The 18,605-nt window shown below is 40.9% G+C and overlaps 1 protein-coding gene across 1 annotated transcript; it reads right to left on the bottom strand.

Moving 5' to 3' along the window:
- Positions 1–7,943: 7,943 nt before the first annotated feature.
- On the bottom strand, positions 7,944–18,394 carry erich1 (glutamate rich 1). Its single transcript, XM_069662397.1, has 6 exons — positions 18,140–18,394; positions 16,843–16,983; positions 16,542–16,691; positions 12,843–13,226; positions 9,656–9,850; positions 7,944–8,163 (listed from the first exon to the last, which is right to left on the bottom strand). The coding sequence occupies exons 1-6, from the start codon at positions 18,156–18,158 to the stop codon at positions 8,063–8,065; spliced, it is 990 nt and encodes a 329-aa protein (XP_069518498.1). The 5' UTR covers positions 18,159–18,394; the 3' UTR covers positions 7,944–8,062.
- Between the last annotated feature and the right edge of the window lie 211 nt (positions 18,395–18,605).

The raw sequence follows: 18,605 nt of genomic DNA, 5'->3' as shown, positions 1-18,605 counted from the left end.
TAGACAATATACACATAACACAATTGTCCAGTTATTGACAAATGAAAGAAGGAAACAAAATACCACGATTAGCATTTTTTTAACCAGAAGCTTAAAGATTAAAACATTAAAAGTTAATGGGAATTTTTGGTCCAGGCCTGCTGCACCACCTGTAAGAAATACAAGATTTAAGTAAAAGTAATGACTTGAATATTTGATTAGATATTTATGCAAAATACGCTTTCTAAAATGCCAAGTACATTAACCCGACACTGTTTCTTCAGTTTTTCCACCTGCTTTGAAAACCTTCAGAAGAATAGTATCAACTCTTCCGATTCCTCCACCCACAACTCCAAACACACGTGTAAGAATTTTGATTGACAACTGACCGTGCGTCTTTTAATGTCTATTTCTGTGTAGGTACAGGTCAGGACGCTCTTTTAAATAAATATTTTCTGTGTAATCTTGTGTATCTTTGGGGGGTGCTGAGTGTATTTTGTACTCTTTTAATGTCTAGATCTCATTGTTTTACTTACCTGCCCAGGGACTACAGGTGGAAAATAGCAATTTGCTAAAACCCAGTACAATACATCTTTCCTTGTTTTATACTGTATATAAGGTTAATGTTATTTGTGCATTGTCCCTTTGACTCCATTCAGGTGCATTTAGAAATCTGATTGTTTCATGTAAGAGAGAAATAAAGTGGATTTAGCTGCTAATTTTACTGATAGCCCATATTTGAACATTGTCTATTTTATTGAGTCTACATAATCAGTATTATAATCAGCAGGTGCTCTTTGATAAGCATATTGCAACCAAGTATTTGATTTTACCAATTTCTATGTTGTGTAATTTAATGTTAGATCTTACGCCTCTTGAATATATACACTTTTGACACAAAAAAACTGCTTCTGATTCAAGTATTTAATCAACTTTTTTTACTTCACAATTCACAGTTTTTATTCACTTAGATGTCCACAGTCACTTGAGGTAGTTATGTGACTGTGGACGTCCCGTCATGTTCAATCCTTCCCGACTTAGCTTTACTTTATCAACCATTGGAAATTGCACTATAGAGGTTATAATCAGGATTCATTGTGGCTACTGTCTCCATGGATAATAAAATATGATGACCCCCTCATGTGAAGCCTGTGATCTGTACTGGATGTGATTTAAATTCTTACGTCTACACGACTGAAAGATTCGGCTTTTATAAAGTTGTAAAATCAGAGTCTAATCTCTTTCAGCCTCATTACAGCAAAACGTTTTTTCACTTTTCACTACAACATTTATTTCTTGGCACAGAAACATTTCATAACACAACTCTGTACAAAACTGTGTGACCCACTAAGTGCAACAGTAGAACAGCATGTTTTTCAGATGCTTTTATTTCATTAATCTCTTGCAACATCTATTCATTCAACATCAATTATAGAACAGGACATCTCATTTAACAGACACAGCTGAACTCCAGTTTGTAGAGTTTTACAGATCGAGCGCTAATGTGTGACTACAACAAGCTAACAGATGAGCACTGAGCTTTCAAACGTTCCCTGTTTTTTTACTCCAACAGCTAACATGTTTTCCTTCCCGTCTGTGGCGTCATGGCAGTTCTCCCTCATAAACTGTACGATGCTGAGTGTAATAGGAAGTTTGCTGCAGTGAGGAGACAAGCTCTCTCTCTGATTGAGATCAATCGGTTTTCACAGTGCTCTGTACTCACTGTGCACCACTGCAGTATAGAGAGAATCTATCAAAACCAGCCAGGTGTGTTACACAACCTCCAGCCCCCCTCCTACATGGATTTCACACTCGTGGAGGTGCAATGTGATTATAAGATGTGATTCTCTGCCAGCGTGACGGATATGTTCAGACTTGGATTTCGAAGCAGATAACTGTAACATAAATTAAGACAAAGTTTTAAACTCCAATTTACCCTGTGTTTTCCCTTTTTTGCACCCATCACAACCCCATTATGAGATTGTTTAGAGGTGTCAGCCTCTGTCCAGAGTAGGGTGACCAATTGTTCTGCGTCTGATGCCAGTTGGAGCCATTAGCCGCCTCTGCTGAGTGGATTACGACCATTTTATTAGTGACCTACTGTCCTAGCGTTCTGGAGGGCCTCTATCAGGGCTCTAAAAACTCCAGACCTGCTACAACTTGCTGCCGATTCAATTTGGCAGACAGACATGGATGGCTCTCCAGCAATGAAAAACTGGATTACAAGGTCTGGCTGACCTCTAAGTGATGAAACACTCGATTCTGTCACCATCAGTCTTTTTCACAACTTTTCAGAGTACTTCTGAATGAAAACTTCCTCCTTCCTATCCCTGCTTGTTGGCTGGTGCTCTCTCTTGTGTGAGCATGATATCCGGGAAAACAAAACTCAATTTTTCAAAAATACGTAGTTCAAACAACAGGAAGTACAGTTAAAGATAGAATGACCTGTGCTATCCACAAGGCACAGCACGCATTCTCAACCATACTCAGTGTCTCGCCACATCCCTACAGTCCCCTCTTCACTGCTACATTTGTTGGTGTAGACACAATGGAAACACCAATCCCATAATCTATAAATCCATCTCTGACACTGGGATGAATGGTGGACACTGCAGGGGGAACGGCACAAAGTAAGGATGCACAAAAACTGTACGACTCACAGGTCCTTGTCCCTAATACCAGATTAGGAGAGTGACAATGTTTGCCAGGAGTGATTTCCCACCTGGAGTAATCCCTACAGAGGACACAAGCTTATCCACGAGGAATCACCATTTTACTTTGCTGACCTGACCCCTGCTGTGCACAGCAAGGTATATTTGGATTCCTAATCCATCAAGGTGTAGTTGTTAAAGCGTTGTTTGCATGACTCAGGTTTCAATGCCTAATGTACTTGACTTTCTTCTTTTAGAAGAATTGTTGTCAGTTCCCAAAACTGCCCCGCCACTCTCTCTTCGACTTCCACTGAACTAAACCCCTGGAGAATACGACTTCTCTAAACACAGGAAGAACCAGTCACTAATTCAGCCACAAAGCCAACCTGTGTCTTCAACAACTATATACTTGATTGACAGCTGATGCCAGACAGTGCCAGCAAACACCAAGGCTTGCTGATGAATGGCACCTGCTTCTCCTCAGAGGAAATCAATTGAAGTCATGGGCAAGGATGGGCTGCTCGAGCACTTACATGGCTGCCTGCCTGGGGAGTGAAGTAGAGGGTTTGGGGGACAGAGAGAGTTGCCAACCATCTGTGTACAGAGGGACACTGCCAAGCGTCAGACCCTTTTTACGCAAAGCCATAAAACAGACACACAATGTCTCCAAATTAAACATGTTAGCTCCTTCAAGCTACATTCAGCAACACTCTTTGGGAAGTTCCAGCATCATTACGTACTCATCCAATCATTGATATTGCTTAGTACCCTCTCAGTGCATTGATGACTCTAAAATTAGTGACTAATTGATACACTCCAGGAGCATTTGGACTATTTTTATATGTGTTGCACTAATTACAGAACTCCTTCTTGCTACAGGACATCCAACTTCCTGACAATAAAAGATTGAGGTTAGTCAAGTATCCACACTTGCACATCGCAAGAGAGCACATGGGCCACACTTGGAAAGTGGGCCAGCATAGCTACAATCTTGGACATGTGTAAATGTAGTTACTCAAACTCAACCTGTCATGTCGGCCAATCTACATCCAAACTAACACAGGTTACTTTGAGGGAACTTTCTGGCCCACAAAGGATGGAGGTGGGATTTCCTGGTAGGCACCAGCCCGGCGGGTAACATCCAGGAAGGCGCTCCTTTGGGCCCCTGTGCCCGGCATGCCGGCATCGGTGTGTGTGCCAATCAACTGCAGCACACGAGCGGAGGGCCGATGGTGAAGGGCCAACTGCCTGGAGCTGTAGCCACACATCCCGATCCCCAAGGCCCCCAGCAGCATCGCCATGCCGGGCATGGTCTTCTCAGCTGGAGGCATCACGGCCACATTGTGGTAGGCCTGCGTCTGAAGAAGGAGAAAAGTGGAGAGTGAAACATTATCAGAGGGATGTTCAATTTTCTTGGTATTATATGAGAATGGAAGGCAATTAGAGTGAATCATGTCAGTCCAGAAATAACATAATTCCTGGAAGAAAGGGTCCAACGAGTTATGATTTTATCTCCAAAGTATATAATGGATGTGGATCAATTAAAGACCTTGCAACCATTTTCAAAAGCATTTTTCTGCATCAAACGAGCGAGCTAGAATCTGCTCACCTTGCCCCATCTGCCCCTCCCACCAATCCCAGAGAGATTAAAAACTCATCTCCCCTCATTTACAAAAAAGCGGTGCGTCTCTTTTGACAAACAAAAAGCTCGTCTATTTTGTGACACGGCCAATTTCCTCAGAGGGCCCTTGACAATCATAAAGAGTACAGGAGTAAATAATAGAAACCTCCTCGTTTCTAATGGAGCTGTGTCACAGACAGTTAAGAAGCCATTCCTGTAGCTCAATCACCCGCTTCCTATTTCCATTTCTGATGTAATGGACTGTCACAGACTCTGATTTCTCAATTGCCTGTGGTAAACACCTTGGAAAAAGTGTATGGTGAGCTAAAACAAAGGGCATCCTATTTTTACAGAACAAACTGTGTATATGATATAATAGCGCTGTATTTCATCATCTTGTCACAGCAATCTGTAAAGGCACTAGAGGAAGCATAAGGCAGCTTAGTGAAACCAACTTGCTGTGTGCACTGTCTCTGTCTATTGATCCTGTACGTGCCAATAAAACCAGTACCTTGCAAACACGTCATTAAATCAATGGCTGCTCTCACGACTGTCAGAGCTATTTCATCTGCCACTTTCTTCTTCTTCTAAGAGGCAGAGCATGCCAAGCACCTCGTAATCTAGACTTCAAATCCGAGACATTGAGAGAGCTCTCGGGCTTTTTTGTTCCAAAGGTGTTAAATCAAGAAGTTCTTTGATGCAGAAAAAGACCAAAGAAGTGCAAGCCACTTTTACTGAAACATTACAGCCAAGCAACTTCCAATGACTCAGCACTTTTTAATCCTGCACATCTTACAGCACATGAAAAGTTTCAGTAAGTGGTGACAACTTGACTCAAAATGTTGTCCAGTTAAATTCACAGATGCTCAACTGAACATAGCACAAATGCTAATACTCACTTGCAGCAGCCTGATGTATCCAGGAGTCAGTCTTGGGAGTCTGAAAAACATCTCGGAGCGTCCCACGATGGTGTTAAATCAGGAATGAGTGAAAGGCCAGATAGCACTCGGCCCTGTTTCTCAAGCTCCTCTTCCTGGTCTCCCAGGACGGGGAAACCCACAGCAAGTGGGGCTGTCCCGGATAGTGGACTCCTCAATCTGTGCTCAGCTGTCTGATGATGGACAGCCTGGTCAGCCCTTATAAAGGCTCCTTCCTGTCATTACGTAAGAGGCAGGCTGCAGGTGGTGTGTCTAAGGGGATTACAGGAGAAGGCAACAGGGACAAAGATCTAAACAGAAGCTGTTTGGGTGCAGTGTGACTAAAGTTGATTCCCGGAAAGTCATGTCAAAATGCAAAATGATGGATGAGAAGTGAACAGAACATTATCGTTAATTTAACTGATACTGACTTCAGTGGTTCCTTTAATAGCTTTATCCAGAGGGCCAAAGTTATTGGAAGTCTGAACCTCTAGAGCACCATTGAACCCTGCAAAGTGAGTTGATTTGGTGGCTTTTCTGTTGATGTTGAGAGAAGCTTCTCCTGCTATGTCAGCAATTTTATTTAAGCTTTAATATTCTTCCTGGCCTGGGGGTCCCCAACCCAGAGTTTAAGGGTTATAATGAGGTGGCTGTGCTGATAACGCCTCTTTCACTGGATGAGATGAATTCTCTCCATTGAGAGCAGCCGACAGTGACCTTCTTCTCATCTCTGTAATATGACGGAGCATTAATAATGCAAAGTAATAACGCTACTGAAACTAGTGATGCTTACATTGTTTTGTGTCCAAAAAGAATCATAAAGCAACATTCTAAAGAGAGAAACCCACTGCTGACGTCAGTGCTAGCTTAAGGCAAGGTAACGCAAAACATAAACAAGACTAAGAGGCTACATGCTAGCTGCTCTGATGTAGATGGTAATGTTAGTTCTGCCGGAATATTTACACAAAGTAAGTATTGGACAAATTCACATTTTGACCTCATGGTGGACCTTGACATATTTGTGTCCACTTAGGGGCAATTTAAAAACACAAATGTAGACCTCTTGCTGGCGCTAGCACTCTGAGATCCATGACTGAAACTTCACTGAATAGCAATATTTTTTCATGCCGATAGTGACACCCGAAATATCAATAGATCACTACAGTCATAATTAATCTGTGGCAAATTTCATTGCAATCCACTGAATGGTTGTTCAGAAATTTCTAATGTCTATAATACCCCTTTACCACCTTTTACCATTACCAGTGAAGTATACTCTTTTCGGTCTCTTTTCTGCTGTGTCACCTTCTGATGTCACAAACACGCCCGAAACAGGGTTAGTAAATACTGAAGATGTTGCGGTGGTTAGGTCTTTATTGTATCTATTACTCATTCAGTCTGTTAATTAAACTCGGCGCCGACAAATTTGGAACGATGTTGAAGCGCTGCTTGGACGGAGACGGGCGGAATTTTTAAGTGAGATGACAAGGAGTCAACGACGGAGCATAGCATCGTGCCGGACAGGGGTAGATTAGCGTGTTGACACGGGTTTGGTGTTCCCATCAATGCCGATTGTGGCCTTTCCCATTAAGCAGAAAAGCTGGGAATTTGTGGGTTTTTTGACCAGTGGGAAAGCGGCTTAAAAGTCCATTTAGAGCACATCAGACAAGCCGACATTGCCATCCCAAGAACCAGCTAGCATGGCTAAAAAAATGCTCATGTAATGACCCCCCTTTTATTATGTATATAATCAAGTTGGGCTATGTTCTCTTTGCCCTTATTGTCTCCTCTGTATAATATCTGCAGAATGATCCCACAAGCTTTCATCAGGCACTTGATGCATCGGACCGTGAATAGAGGGTACAGATGGCAGCCTTGTGCTAATTGCTCACCAATGCAATGCCCAACACACCTCAGAGCTGTGTAGCTGTGTTACAGTGTTCAGTACAACCTACCAGTGTCCACTGGTGCAGACCAGTTCTTAAGAGACAGGTATTATACTGAAGTGGATCAGTAGCAGTCAGCTTTCTCTAAGATCGCCACAATATCCATGTCCAGCTGAGTTAATTCTCTGCCCTTTTCCTGAACTCAGCCTTTAACATTGAGCTTAGGGCAAAATGTGTAAGAATAGATTATCTGGGCTCTAGATGCAGAAGGTTAGGACTCCCTAGGAGTCCAAGAGCCCGACAACAACAAACTATGTTGCTATACTGAGCTCACAGTTAGATAAGAGCAACAAGTGGGTATCATGCAATGAGACTACTAATTATTATACATCATTTAGCCCCGTAATGAAAATCTGCTGGGCCTGGGACAAAATAAGTTTACCCAGTACTATCTGCCCAACTTCTATTTATTCATCCAGTCCAGAAGAGAAGATACTTGAAATAGCAACTTGGTCAGGCATTGATTTGTGGAGAGTCTATTGTAGATAATTGAGGACATATTAGGTTAACCGGCTGGGTCTAAATGTCAGAATATCTGAAACCATACTGGACTAGAGCTGACATTTGCTTTTATGGCAATTAGGGGGCCGAGAGGAGTGGGCCGGGAATTGTGTTTATAAAAAGGTTTGATTCATTTCAACTTCCTAAGACTCAGCAAACAGGGAGGTAAGTCACGGCTCGGTTAATCGCTACTTCAAGCTTACTCATGGTGGGTGCAAGGTTTGAGCTAAGGATTTACTTTGTTTTTGTATAATAAAGGCCTGAACGTGGATTGGAATAAGCCAAAGAACAAAAAACAATGTCTAATATTTTTTTATAGATAGCATAATAATAAATACAACATTCTGAAATGCAATAGATGAATAAAACATTTCCCTTCTCTAAAGAAATAAAGAACAGTGGAAATAATCCGTCAGGATAGTCTTGGCTCCAGTGTGACTGACAGTCTCATGGGTGCATTGTAGAAAGCCCTGTCTTCTTGTCTCCCTGCATGGGAAGAACGTCTGTGATCCAGTATTGGAGCAGTGAAACGACTGCAGTGGTTTCCTCTAAAACACAAAAGAGACAGAAAGGAACATTTCAGTTACAGCTGAGACTGCTGCTGCTGACAACACAATACAAGAGGAACCGGCAGTGTTTTCAACAAAGAGACTTATTTGCTGTTGTATTTCCCACATAGTAAATCAAAACTCGAGTCAGTGTCCCAATATACCTTCTGCCTCTTTCTGCATGCACACATCCAACATAACGCATTCAGAGACAGAATATTTCTTCACTATTCTAGTCCAGTAAAGTAAAAATGCAATCTAGTGAAATAATGCAGAATATAAAACAGTATAAAGGGAAACATTCAAGGTGATGTCATTCATGAGAAGAACTCCAGAGTGCAAAATAAGTGTAGAGCAAATGTGCTTTATACTTGCTCCTGCAGTCAATTGATTGCCACTGCAAAGGTAAGGAGACATAGCTGCAGAGAAATCAGTTCAACAACTTTAAAAGCACACTCCTCCACAAGCACACGGAGTGACATAATATCAGATCATTTAAAACTGCCTTAAATGTGAGGCTAAACAGGAGGAATGCCACTGCTTTCACTGCATATGTTATCATAGTAACTATTTATAAATAAGATTCATTTACAAGGACTTCTTCCCTGATACAACCTGCTGGCAGAGTTGTATGTAAAAACAGCATCATCTTAAAACAGCGAATTGAAGCATGACTCATACAATATGAGGCGTGTTGGGAGTGAGTTGAGAAAAGCTTTCAGGCAGCTGTGGAGCAGGTGCATGGAGAGCACCGGCACAACTAAACCAGGCTGTACTTTGGGCTCTGCTCGTGAGATGGAAAAGTAGTTTTTACACAGTGTTGTCTTGGTGACAGGGGCCAGAAGAGACAAGTGCAACTTTGTAGCCACCAATATGGCTGTTGCCTGAATCTCCTTTCTAGTCCCTCTCTCTCTACCTATCCCTCCCTGCCTCACACACATACACTTGTGCGTGTGCAGGCAGCAAAGTCCCTGCTGATCCTATTATGCAGGCAGCTAGCCAACCGTGTAAGTGCACAAACACACACAAACACACATGCACAGGTGGAAACGTGTCTGGGGACTGTTGAGATGTTTTGGCAGGATGAAGGCGTAATGAACAAGTTGAAACATGTTAGTTAACTGGTAGCGGAGGTCACCTGTGTATGAGATGTAATATGGATATGATCAGCTCTAGTGCTACACATTAAGGGCAGGTATGTACAGGTAAAGGCTGTTGAGGGCAAGTGAGGGCAGGTATACTCAGGTTAACAATTGGGATCAATGTAAAAATAGAATAGAGAGCAAGCACAAACAGACAAAGGCATGTATTAACCTGCAGGGACAGGTCACTGAGGTTTCTGGGGCAGATTGAGGCAAGAAGAAGCCGCTATGGACAGGGACGAACGTGAGTGAATGCAACAAGCATGGGGCAGAATGTAGTACAAGCAAAGATCCCATCATATTTAACCAATGTAACCTTTCATGGCTTGAATTTGTGCTGTTTCACTTACCTGCAGACATAGAAGAGGTGCTGTGGAGCTCCTCTAGTGCCTTTTCCAGTTTGTCCGTCTCTTTCTGCTGAACTAAAACCTTCAGGCTGTAGAGCTGCTTCAGGACAGAGGTGGGCTTGGCCCCCGTGGCGATGCTGCTCAGAAGGTCATCCACTATCTCAGACTGAAGAGGAAGCTTGTCTGCACACGATGCAGCTGGATGGCACAGAAGAATTCAGGTGGTCTGTTAAAGGCATCATCGTTGTAATTGAGTATTTTATCTAACTTTAGAAGAGTGATATACACCTGTAGCTCAGAAAAAAATGTCTTAAAAATCTGGCACCAAATATACAGCAATAGTTGTCAAACACATTTTATATTCTTACTTTTTAATCCGTTGCCTCCACTACACGTACTTGTCTAGACATCACAACAGAAAAACATCTGATGCTCATTTTTTTCATTTAAGTAGACAGACTGGATGAATCTCATATTAGTCAGTCTCATCATTTATTATTAGTCTCACTTATTTACGAGGCTGCTCTACCAGGTACTGACAACTTACTGTTATTTTCATCCTGGGGCATGGCCTAATCTTTGGCGCTCCCTGCAGATTAATTAACTTTTTTCTCTTTTCTTTCTTTGGCAAATTCAAACCTGTGATTAAAAACAGTGACTTAAGAGACAAATCGATAAACTTGGTTTTGTCGGTCTGTCGCTAAAGTACCTAAATTAAACATGATGTTATTTTCACTTTAATAATCTCTGAAACATCGTAACTTGACAAAGTCTTGTCATGTTTTTAAAAAAATGTATAAATGAGTCAAATCTGTTTTCATTAAATGGGGCGACGCCTGAGAACTAGTTTAGGCAGACAACTCGAGCAGCACTGATTTAATATTTGATATGCGTCTCTTCCACAGTCGCCTGACAACACTTCCTCCCAATTGTTGGTCTATTTAAGCTCCAAGATTTCTGGTCTCTCCCTCTGCTCTGTCATTGCCACCGCTGCCCTGCAACAGTACTGCGCTCTTACTTTCAGCCCCACCACCACCCGAGCATCCACCTGCAGGCTCCGAATAAGGGGTTTAAGATATTATCTAATCACTCCTCAATTTCTGCATGTAAAATAAATCTGCGAGGAGTGATGAGGTCGGAGCCTAGACGCTGTAATAAACATTTCAAACTATAAGTTGTCTTACTGAACTTCAGACACTTAGCTTTATCCAGCTAGTACATTAAAATGGCGCTGCAATTTTAGCTATAACACTTTCATCCAATCACTGATGCAATGTTTTTGACTCCTTTTCTGTCTAATTCATGCCGGCAACTTAAAATCACGGCTCAAAAAAGCACAGTTGTGTTGTGGCAGTAGTGCAATCAATTCTGTTCAACATTTTTCATGAAGATGCTTTCAGCATTTGGCTGAATTAAATGATGTGTTTATAAACTTTATTTTGAAAAACACCAGATTGTAGCATCATAAATCACCAAATAAATCAAAACCAAACTATTCCTTGGCTGGGTGTTTATTTCCCAAATATTAAAGCTCCTGTGAGGAACTTTCAGTTTGTGTTGATATTGGCATCCTGCTTTCTTCAATAGTCACATGTATCACTCACTTTAAATTTTTGCCCTGGAAAAGGTAAAAAAAGGCAGTGTGCAGTTAATCGCTTCGTCTGACACCTACCCCCCGCCAGCAGTTTCAGACATTAAAAAAACTATATAGTAGGGGATGGGAATAAGAATTGGGGTCAGGATTCGATTCAGAATCGATTTTCGATTCAAAACGATTTTCGATTCAAAATCGATTTTTGAATTTGTACATGCTTCAGGATCTACTCCAGTCCTTTGTGAGCTAATAAAGGCGGTGCAGCAAATAATGGAATGAAAGCATGATTATATCATTTTCATTTTTTGAAGAAGTTATCAGCTGATTACAATGATAACACAAAAAGGCAAATCTAAGACCAAAGGTAACATTTACCTCAGGGGTTGACAATGAGCACAGTTTTCCACTGCCATTAAAACCACTGGCCCTGAAGTAATTTGTTTTTGTAATTTATTTATATGTCAAACTTTGTTTCTCCTTATGTAAGGGTTCTGATTACTGAATGTGTGTTCAATTGTGGAACTATTATAAACTAATATAAACCAAAATAATCATATAGTTATAAATAAAGAGGTTTAATGATAACAGTAATTTTTTCAACAAAAGCTTTATGGTCTTCTACTTTCTGTCGGTACACACAACCTTGACTTTTCCTGTTGTTTTATGTGTGGGTAACACTGCTATGGATGTTATCAGCGTTGGGGGAAGTAAGTCTCTGTCGGTACACACAACCTTGACTTTTCCTGTTGTTCTATGTGTGGGTAACACTGCTATGGATGTTATCAGCGTTGGGGGAAGTAAGTCTCTGAAAACTTAAATGTGTGTGTTTATCTCAGTAATGACGGTATTGCAAAAGTCCATGTGGTCTTTGAATATGACACTGGTGACGTTATTGAAACCACCCACCTCTATCTTCCTCTTATTTTCATAGTCCAGTGCACTCTGCTTTTTTTCCCCCAACTGTTCTTCCTGGCATTTGACCAGGAGTAGGGTTTTTTTAATAACACTTCACTAGTCCGCGGTAGCTTGCTAACATCAATAAGCGTGTTTTAGAATGACAGCTGCTCTGTCGCGAGTGCAGCGAGTAGAGTGTGACGTGTTGTTGACAGCAGTAGCCAAAAAGCCTGCAGTGATGCTGACATCCGATTGAGATTACAGCGGGATTTAGCTTTTGGATCCTACTGGCGCACCAGGCCAATTAAATGCTTTACCTACTGGCCCCAGGGGTTACAAACATACAAATGGGCAAGTGCTTATGTCGCGCCCTGTACCTTGTGTTCTACGGAGTTGCGAAGTGCGCACAGTGAGACGGGGAAACAAGTTTGTAAAAATCAACTTATGGAAGTTATGAATCGATTTAGAATCTTAGAAGAACCCCTACTATAAAGAAATAATAAATGTTGTTGCTGATGGTCTGGTTTGCTTTTGTTGGTCGTAGAAGTAATTTCAGTCTGTTTCATAACCAGCAAAAAACTCCTCACAGGAGCTTTAACATGAATGATTAGAAGATTTAGTTATGGCTACAACATTTAGCAGAGACAACATTAAGAAACAAGCAGATCCAAGAAGGCGAACCTGTCTCTGTTCAATACTTACAATCAGACATATAGATTTCCATTGTGGTCCTGAGGAAGTCTGTCACCTCAGCGGCTCTCCTCTCCATATCCTCCTCCTCCTCCTCTTCTTCTTCCCCATCTTTTTGGTATGTGAACTCCAGGGCAGCGGCACGGGGCATCAGACCCATGGAGCGCAGCTTCTCTTTGTGCCGTTTCTTCTTTAGCTTTCTCTTCTTATTCCTGCTGATTCTTTCTTCTCCCTCATCCACAGGCGTCTGACCTGTGCTGGACTCAGTCACTGGGGCTGCTCCATCTCTCCCAGAGTCTGAATGGAGGGCTGATTTCCTTTTCCTTCTCCTCCTTTTTCTTATCTGTTCTTCTTCCACTTTATCTTGGTCTTCATTGCTATCATTGTCGCTGTCCTCTGTGGGGAGCAAGATTGTAAACTCTTGATTAGTTTTAAAACACTGCTAACCTTAATTAATCCATTAAAGCAAAACCTGCCTTATTCAGAATTGTTGAAAGAATTTATTCTGCCTCTCATATTAGAGATGGGTGAGTTTCACCTGTACTCTGGATTAGGTCTAAGAAATGCCAACAGTTAGGCTAAAACTAGTGGGAAGCTTGAGTCCTGAAAAGTCCCATGTGGCTTTGTTTTCTTCCAGCCAATCCCTGCACCAGCTGATTCCACAAAATAGCTACTCTGTGTTTATAGCTGGTGGCATTCTAATCAGCAAGACCTGCTGGTTTACAAAAAAGAAAATATACAATGTGTAATAAAGGGGGGGAAATTTACTTTTTAGAATGTAAACATCTACCAGCCACTGACAGACTAATGTTAAAATTCACCAGAGACTATATAGTAAATCATCATATCAGCCACTTCAAACTCCTTTACTGGGTCTTTTACTCACTCTGTAAAAATCATGCATAATTAAATCTACACCTCCCATGATGCTTGTTACCACCTCCTTTAATCTGAATCCAACACTCTGATGAAAGATGAAATGAAAAGGTGGGAAACGCTCAGGTTATGCAGAAGCTTATCATCGTGCAGAAACGCACACACACAAAATCGCAAGAATCGCCTCATTCTTCCTTCCTTATGAAAATCATCATTAAGGCTCAAGCTGTTACCTTTTAGCTTTGCAATTTGATTTATTTTGCTCCCGTTAAGTGAATTTCCAAACTTTAAAACACATCTGTCTTCTGTTATGTCTTATTACTTTAACTAAGAATGACCAAAAGCTTAGCAGAGAGTAATGGGACTCTTGCTGGCTGAGCAGCTTCCCTTCCACCTCGCCACCCTGCCCATCTCTTTAACAGCTCACATAGCACTGAGAGGTCGAGGAAACCAGCTCCCATCGAATTCTTGGTGACCCGTTCACAGTAGTGAGCAGTGAACTGGCTGGCAGCCAGAACATAATGCAGCTGAGAGAGTGGCACTGCATCAACAACCAGTGCTTAAAAGCAACCCAGGAGGAGCTGCTGTAACATGGACTGTAGTGATGCCAGGACTTCTCTTTGAGGATCAATGAAGCAAAATGTGAAAATAACTTGCTGTAGTATTGTTACTAATCTAATAGACAATTTGGCAGTACTGTCCTGTCTGCTTAAGTGAGTGCCAGTTATGCCATAGGTGATTTATATCAATCCTGTCCTTTTTTGTTGTATTAAAAAGTAACTAAAGTCAATGTGTGGCTGAACAAAGCAGAAAAGAGATTTCAAGCCTAAATGCCCGTCTTTGATAGCCACATGGTCGCATAGAAGATATGAAAAAATAGAGAAAAACACTAAAGATAGAGAGTAAATATTTTGCCTGTACACACCTTGGCTGTTTGCCCAGAAAAAAGTGTTTTGCCTGGTGACCAAAGGATGATCCCTGCAGGGCTAATACAGGTACACAAAGAATCAGCCCAAATCTTCAACCTACTAAACCCTAAAACAGCACATAATTATGGAACTTTTAGGTAGCTTATTGCAATGAAATACCCTGAACTAGGGATGTGCACTTTAACCGGTTAACCGACCATTAATAATTTCAACCGGTTAATACAACCAGTTATACGGTTAAATAAAATGTTGTCTTTTTTAAATATACATATACTGTATAAATGGAAAACACGTTTAGCTGAGCTGAGCCTGAGAGGAAAGCAAAATGAAACGAGCAGTTTAAAGGTTAAAAAAACTGGAAAAACAAAGCTTCGTTGCATATCTCTGCTCCTGGGACATCATGGTACAGTCTGAGCGGGTATTCTCCACTGCGGGTCTCAGAGTCAACAGAGTGTGCACCAGACTAACCCCACAGCATGTCGACATGTTGCTATATCCTCACCAAAACTAGCAGACAAACTGTCTCCTACATAATAAGGACTGGTGTAAGCTTGGCCTTTTTAAGTTTCCATGGCCTGTTGTTAATGTATTGCCTGTTTTTGAGCAGAAACAAAACTTAACATTTACGCACGAGGCACAGCTGCATAACTCATTAATTATTTAAAACTCCACGGCCACACGCCGCCGTCAGGTCCGGACAGGATCTTATGTTTATTAAAGTTCTGTGTGCTGACCGTCAAAGAAAGATCAGCTTTAAATGTTTATTTACTTAGTGTTGCTGCTGGATCACATGGATGTATTCTCCAGTGCGTAATAGACACTGGACAGTGTATTAATATGTATGGGGACGATTGTTGGTGCCACAGGTACTTATGTATGAGGATAATAATAAATTTACCTCCTGTTTTCGGTCTCCGGCTGGGCTTTCTAAAAATGATCTTTAATTCTTATCGTTAACGATTAATGACCGTTAACAGGGGTCTGTTAGTCCCAGACCATTATAAGGTTTTCTAATTATTCATTGTACAATTTTCTTTACTATATCCCATCAACTACTTCTTATTTTACTGTTTCTATAAAGTTATATTGATTGATTTACAATCACAAAATCTTAATGAAGCCCGACCCAAGCTGAACTTTAAAAGGACTTCGTATCTCAATTTCCATCAAGGCTCAGTGCCCACTATATCAAAAATGTGATTCAATTAAGGCGCTGTTAGGCTGATGGGAGCAATTAATCAAACTTAACCACATCATTCATTCTACAGGGCCCCTTTAGACGCCGCACTATCTCAGCCAACAAATCTCTCTTCTCCTATTGAGGTAAAGCAGAAGCCTGTCAGGTGGATGGAGGTCTGCATTAAAGATGATAATGAGTAATGAGCCATAATGAGCCAGGACTGTTATTACCGTCTGATCATTCCACCGGTTCACGACAGGAGAAAGCGCAGACAGAATAAACAGTCTTTAAATGATGCATATCAACTGCACCCGTTTGAATTATTATCAAAGCAAACTGCCTGCCAGCTCTACTCATCCCAAATCAAGAGCATTTCATCTTGGCATTGACATTAGCTCACTATGCAGCCCCGAAGATGGCATTACACACGGGTAAATATCCCCTAGATAAGTTGTAAAGTTAACTCTGACAGACACATTGAATAGATAAATCAAAGCAAATTTAATCTAGACTTAAACACCATCTATGCTGCATTCAAGTTTTCACCAGTTCAAAACACAATTGATCATCACTGCCTGCTCCCTTTACCTCGAGTGGCAGAGAAAAACCAGAAGAGTGACTTAAATGCTAGAGAGAACCAACCCGGAGGAACCCCGTGCCGTAAATCTATCCTAGCTTTATGGTGCACAGCGCAAGTCCATAAATGTTAGATTATGGTCTTCTTACCAGCTGGGTCCTCTGCACTATTTATGCTTTCTTGCTGGCCAAGTGTGATAGATTTCTCGGAATCTGTTTTGTAGTCTGCAGGAGGAGGTAGGACAGTGTACAGCCGCCGCTTGCCCGGATTGGTTTCACTCTGTGTCTTCCCTGCACTGCCTAAAACAGACATACAAAATCAAAGAATCTCATAAACTTTAGGTGTAAGAACAGCTGGATGACAGAAATATTACAATTATGTTTTGTTGCGTGTATTTATTCATAAACAAAGAGAAAAGTCAGAAAGGAAAAGTTTTTTTTTTAATCCTACCAGTTGTAGTGTCCACTTGAGAAGCCTTTCTTTTCACATAGGTTTTTTTGGCTAGAGCATCGACAATGTTTGGTGGGCTGGGCTCCCTCTCCAGTTTAGGAGCTGCAGGGTAAAGCTTCTTGAGTACTTTTGATTGAAATACTGAGGGACACAAAACACAAGACAAAAAAAATTAACACTTCCTGGTTATAAAATGCATATAAATCATGAGATGCCATACTATTCTTCACATTCAAAGCAGCAATTTCATGCTAAAATCTGTCAGATAAACAATGTAAATCAAACAAGTGTTGAGTGTGCTTAACAGCATGTTATCAGCCTGACATGTGTTTCTGAGGTAGCACAAAAGATGAAGTCAAGGAAGAAACAGGCTTAACCAATCAGCTTGAAAGGGATGCTGGTTTATGAAGCAAGTGCATGTGACGGCCACTATATTACAATCCTGCTATTGCTACTACATCATTTATTCATCATTTAGGATATAACAACTATTTATGTATTTATCTGCTGTAATATATTAACAATATTATACTTTGCCAAGTATATTTCTGTATTTTTATTACCTCATCCATACCGTGCAATAACGTCTGTACAATTACTTTTCATGTGCAATTATTACTTATTCTTTAATATTTCACTTTACTTGTCCATAACCATATCAACATGCTACACACTGTTTTTTGTACTAACACTTAAACATACACAATAAGTAAAAGGTGTACATAGTGTATATATCAATCATTAATATAATTGTATTCTATTGTCTATTTTTTATCTATCACTTGTTTTACCCTGTCCTTTACTTTGAGCTGTTGTAACTAGTCAATGAAGTCTTATCTTACTTGCACTACTACTACTACTACTACTAATGATAATGATGATGATGATTATGATGATGAGAAGAAGAAAAAGAAGTAGAGAAGAAGAAGAAGAAGACGAACAACAACAACAACAGCTATGCACTAGCAAGAAACCCTACCATTTAATAATATTCGAATGTTTTCCTTGTGCATTTCTACTAAGCTTCATCAAGCTTCAACAAATAGTTTAACGTTAATGGGACAGAATGTGAAGAGAAAGCTTATATTAGGTCGACGTAACCTGCTATTGACAGATTCAAATCATTTTCAGGGCACTGTGTGGCATAAAAAGAGCTTAGCAATAGTTTGACATCGGAACACGTGCGTTTGTTTACAACACGTAAGCTAGCATGTATCGTTAGCTTGCTACTATAGCCAACTAATTCCATGTTTTTTAAAGAGACTAACACTGTTGCTGTCATACCCACCACACTCACCTTCAGCTCTATGTGCCATATCGACGTATACAGTTGTCTAAGTGGAGGCGAAGAGGACTGAAGTTTAAATGTAACATGGGGCTATAGCTAATAAGCTAGCACGTTGAGTTGGCTAGCCTACAGTGTCTTCACGCTAGTTTATTATGGCTCGCCTCATTACGTGGTTACATCACAACGTTAAAATTGTGAATAGTGTGTACCGCTTCGTGTTAAAAATCGATAAAGGATCGAGAACTAGAATCAGCTAAGTTTGTAAAAGTCCAATACTGGAAGGACTCCTCCTGCAACAGTATCAACGAGACAGCAGCACAGCTCAGACACTCCAGAGACTGGTAGGAGAGACTGCATGGGAAGGTGTCACTCGGTCCAGCCGCGCCAAATTCCCTTCAAATCAATAGCAATTTAAGTTATCACTTGTTATCAGAAAAGTATGTAACGTCTATATCATAAAACTATATATTGTTTT

Source organism: Semicossyphus pulcher, unplaced genomic scaffold, assembly GCF_022749685.1.
Source record: "Semicossyphus pulcher isolate SPU_LCO1_2020_fin unplaced genomic scaffold, fSemPul1.0.p SCAF_14, whole genome shotgun sequence".
Lineage (NCBI taxonomy): Eukaryota > Metazoa > Chordata > Actinopteri > Labriformes > Labridae > Semicossyphus > Semicossyphus pulcher.
The sequence above is the reverse complement of the archived record's forward strand: the minus strand, read 5'-3'. Positions and strand labels throughout refer to the sequence as shown.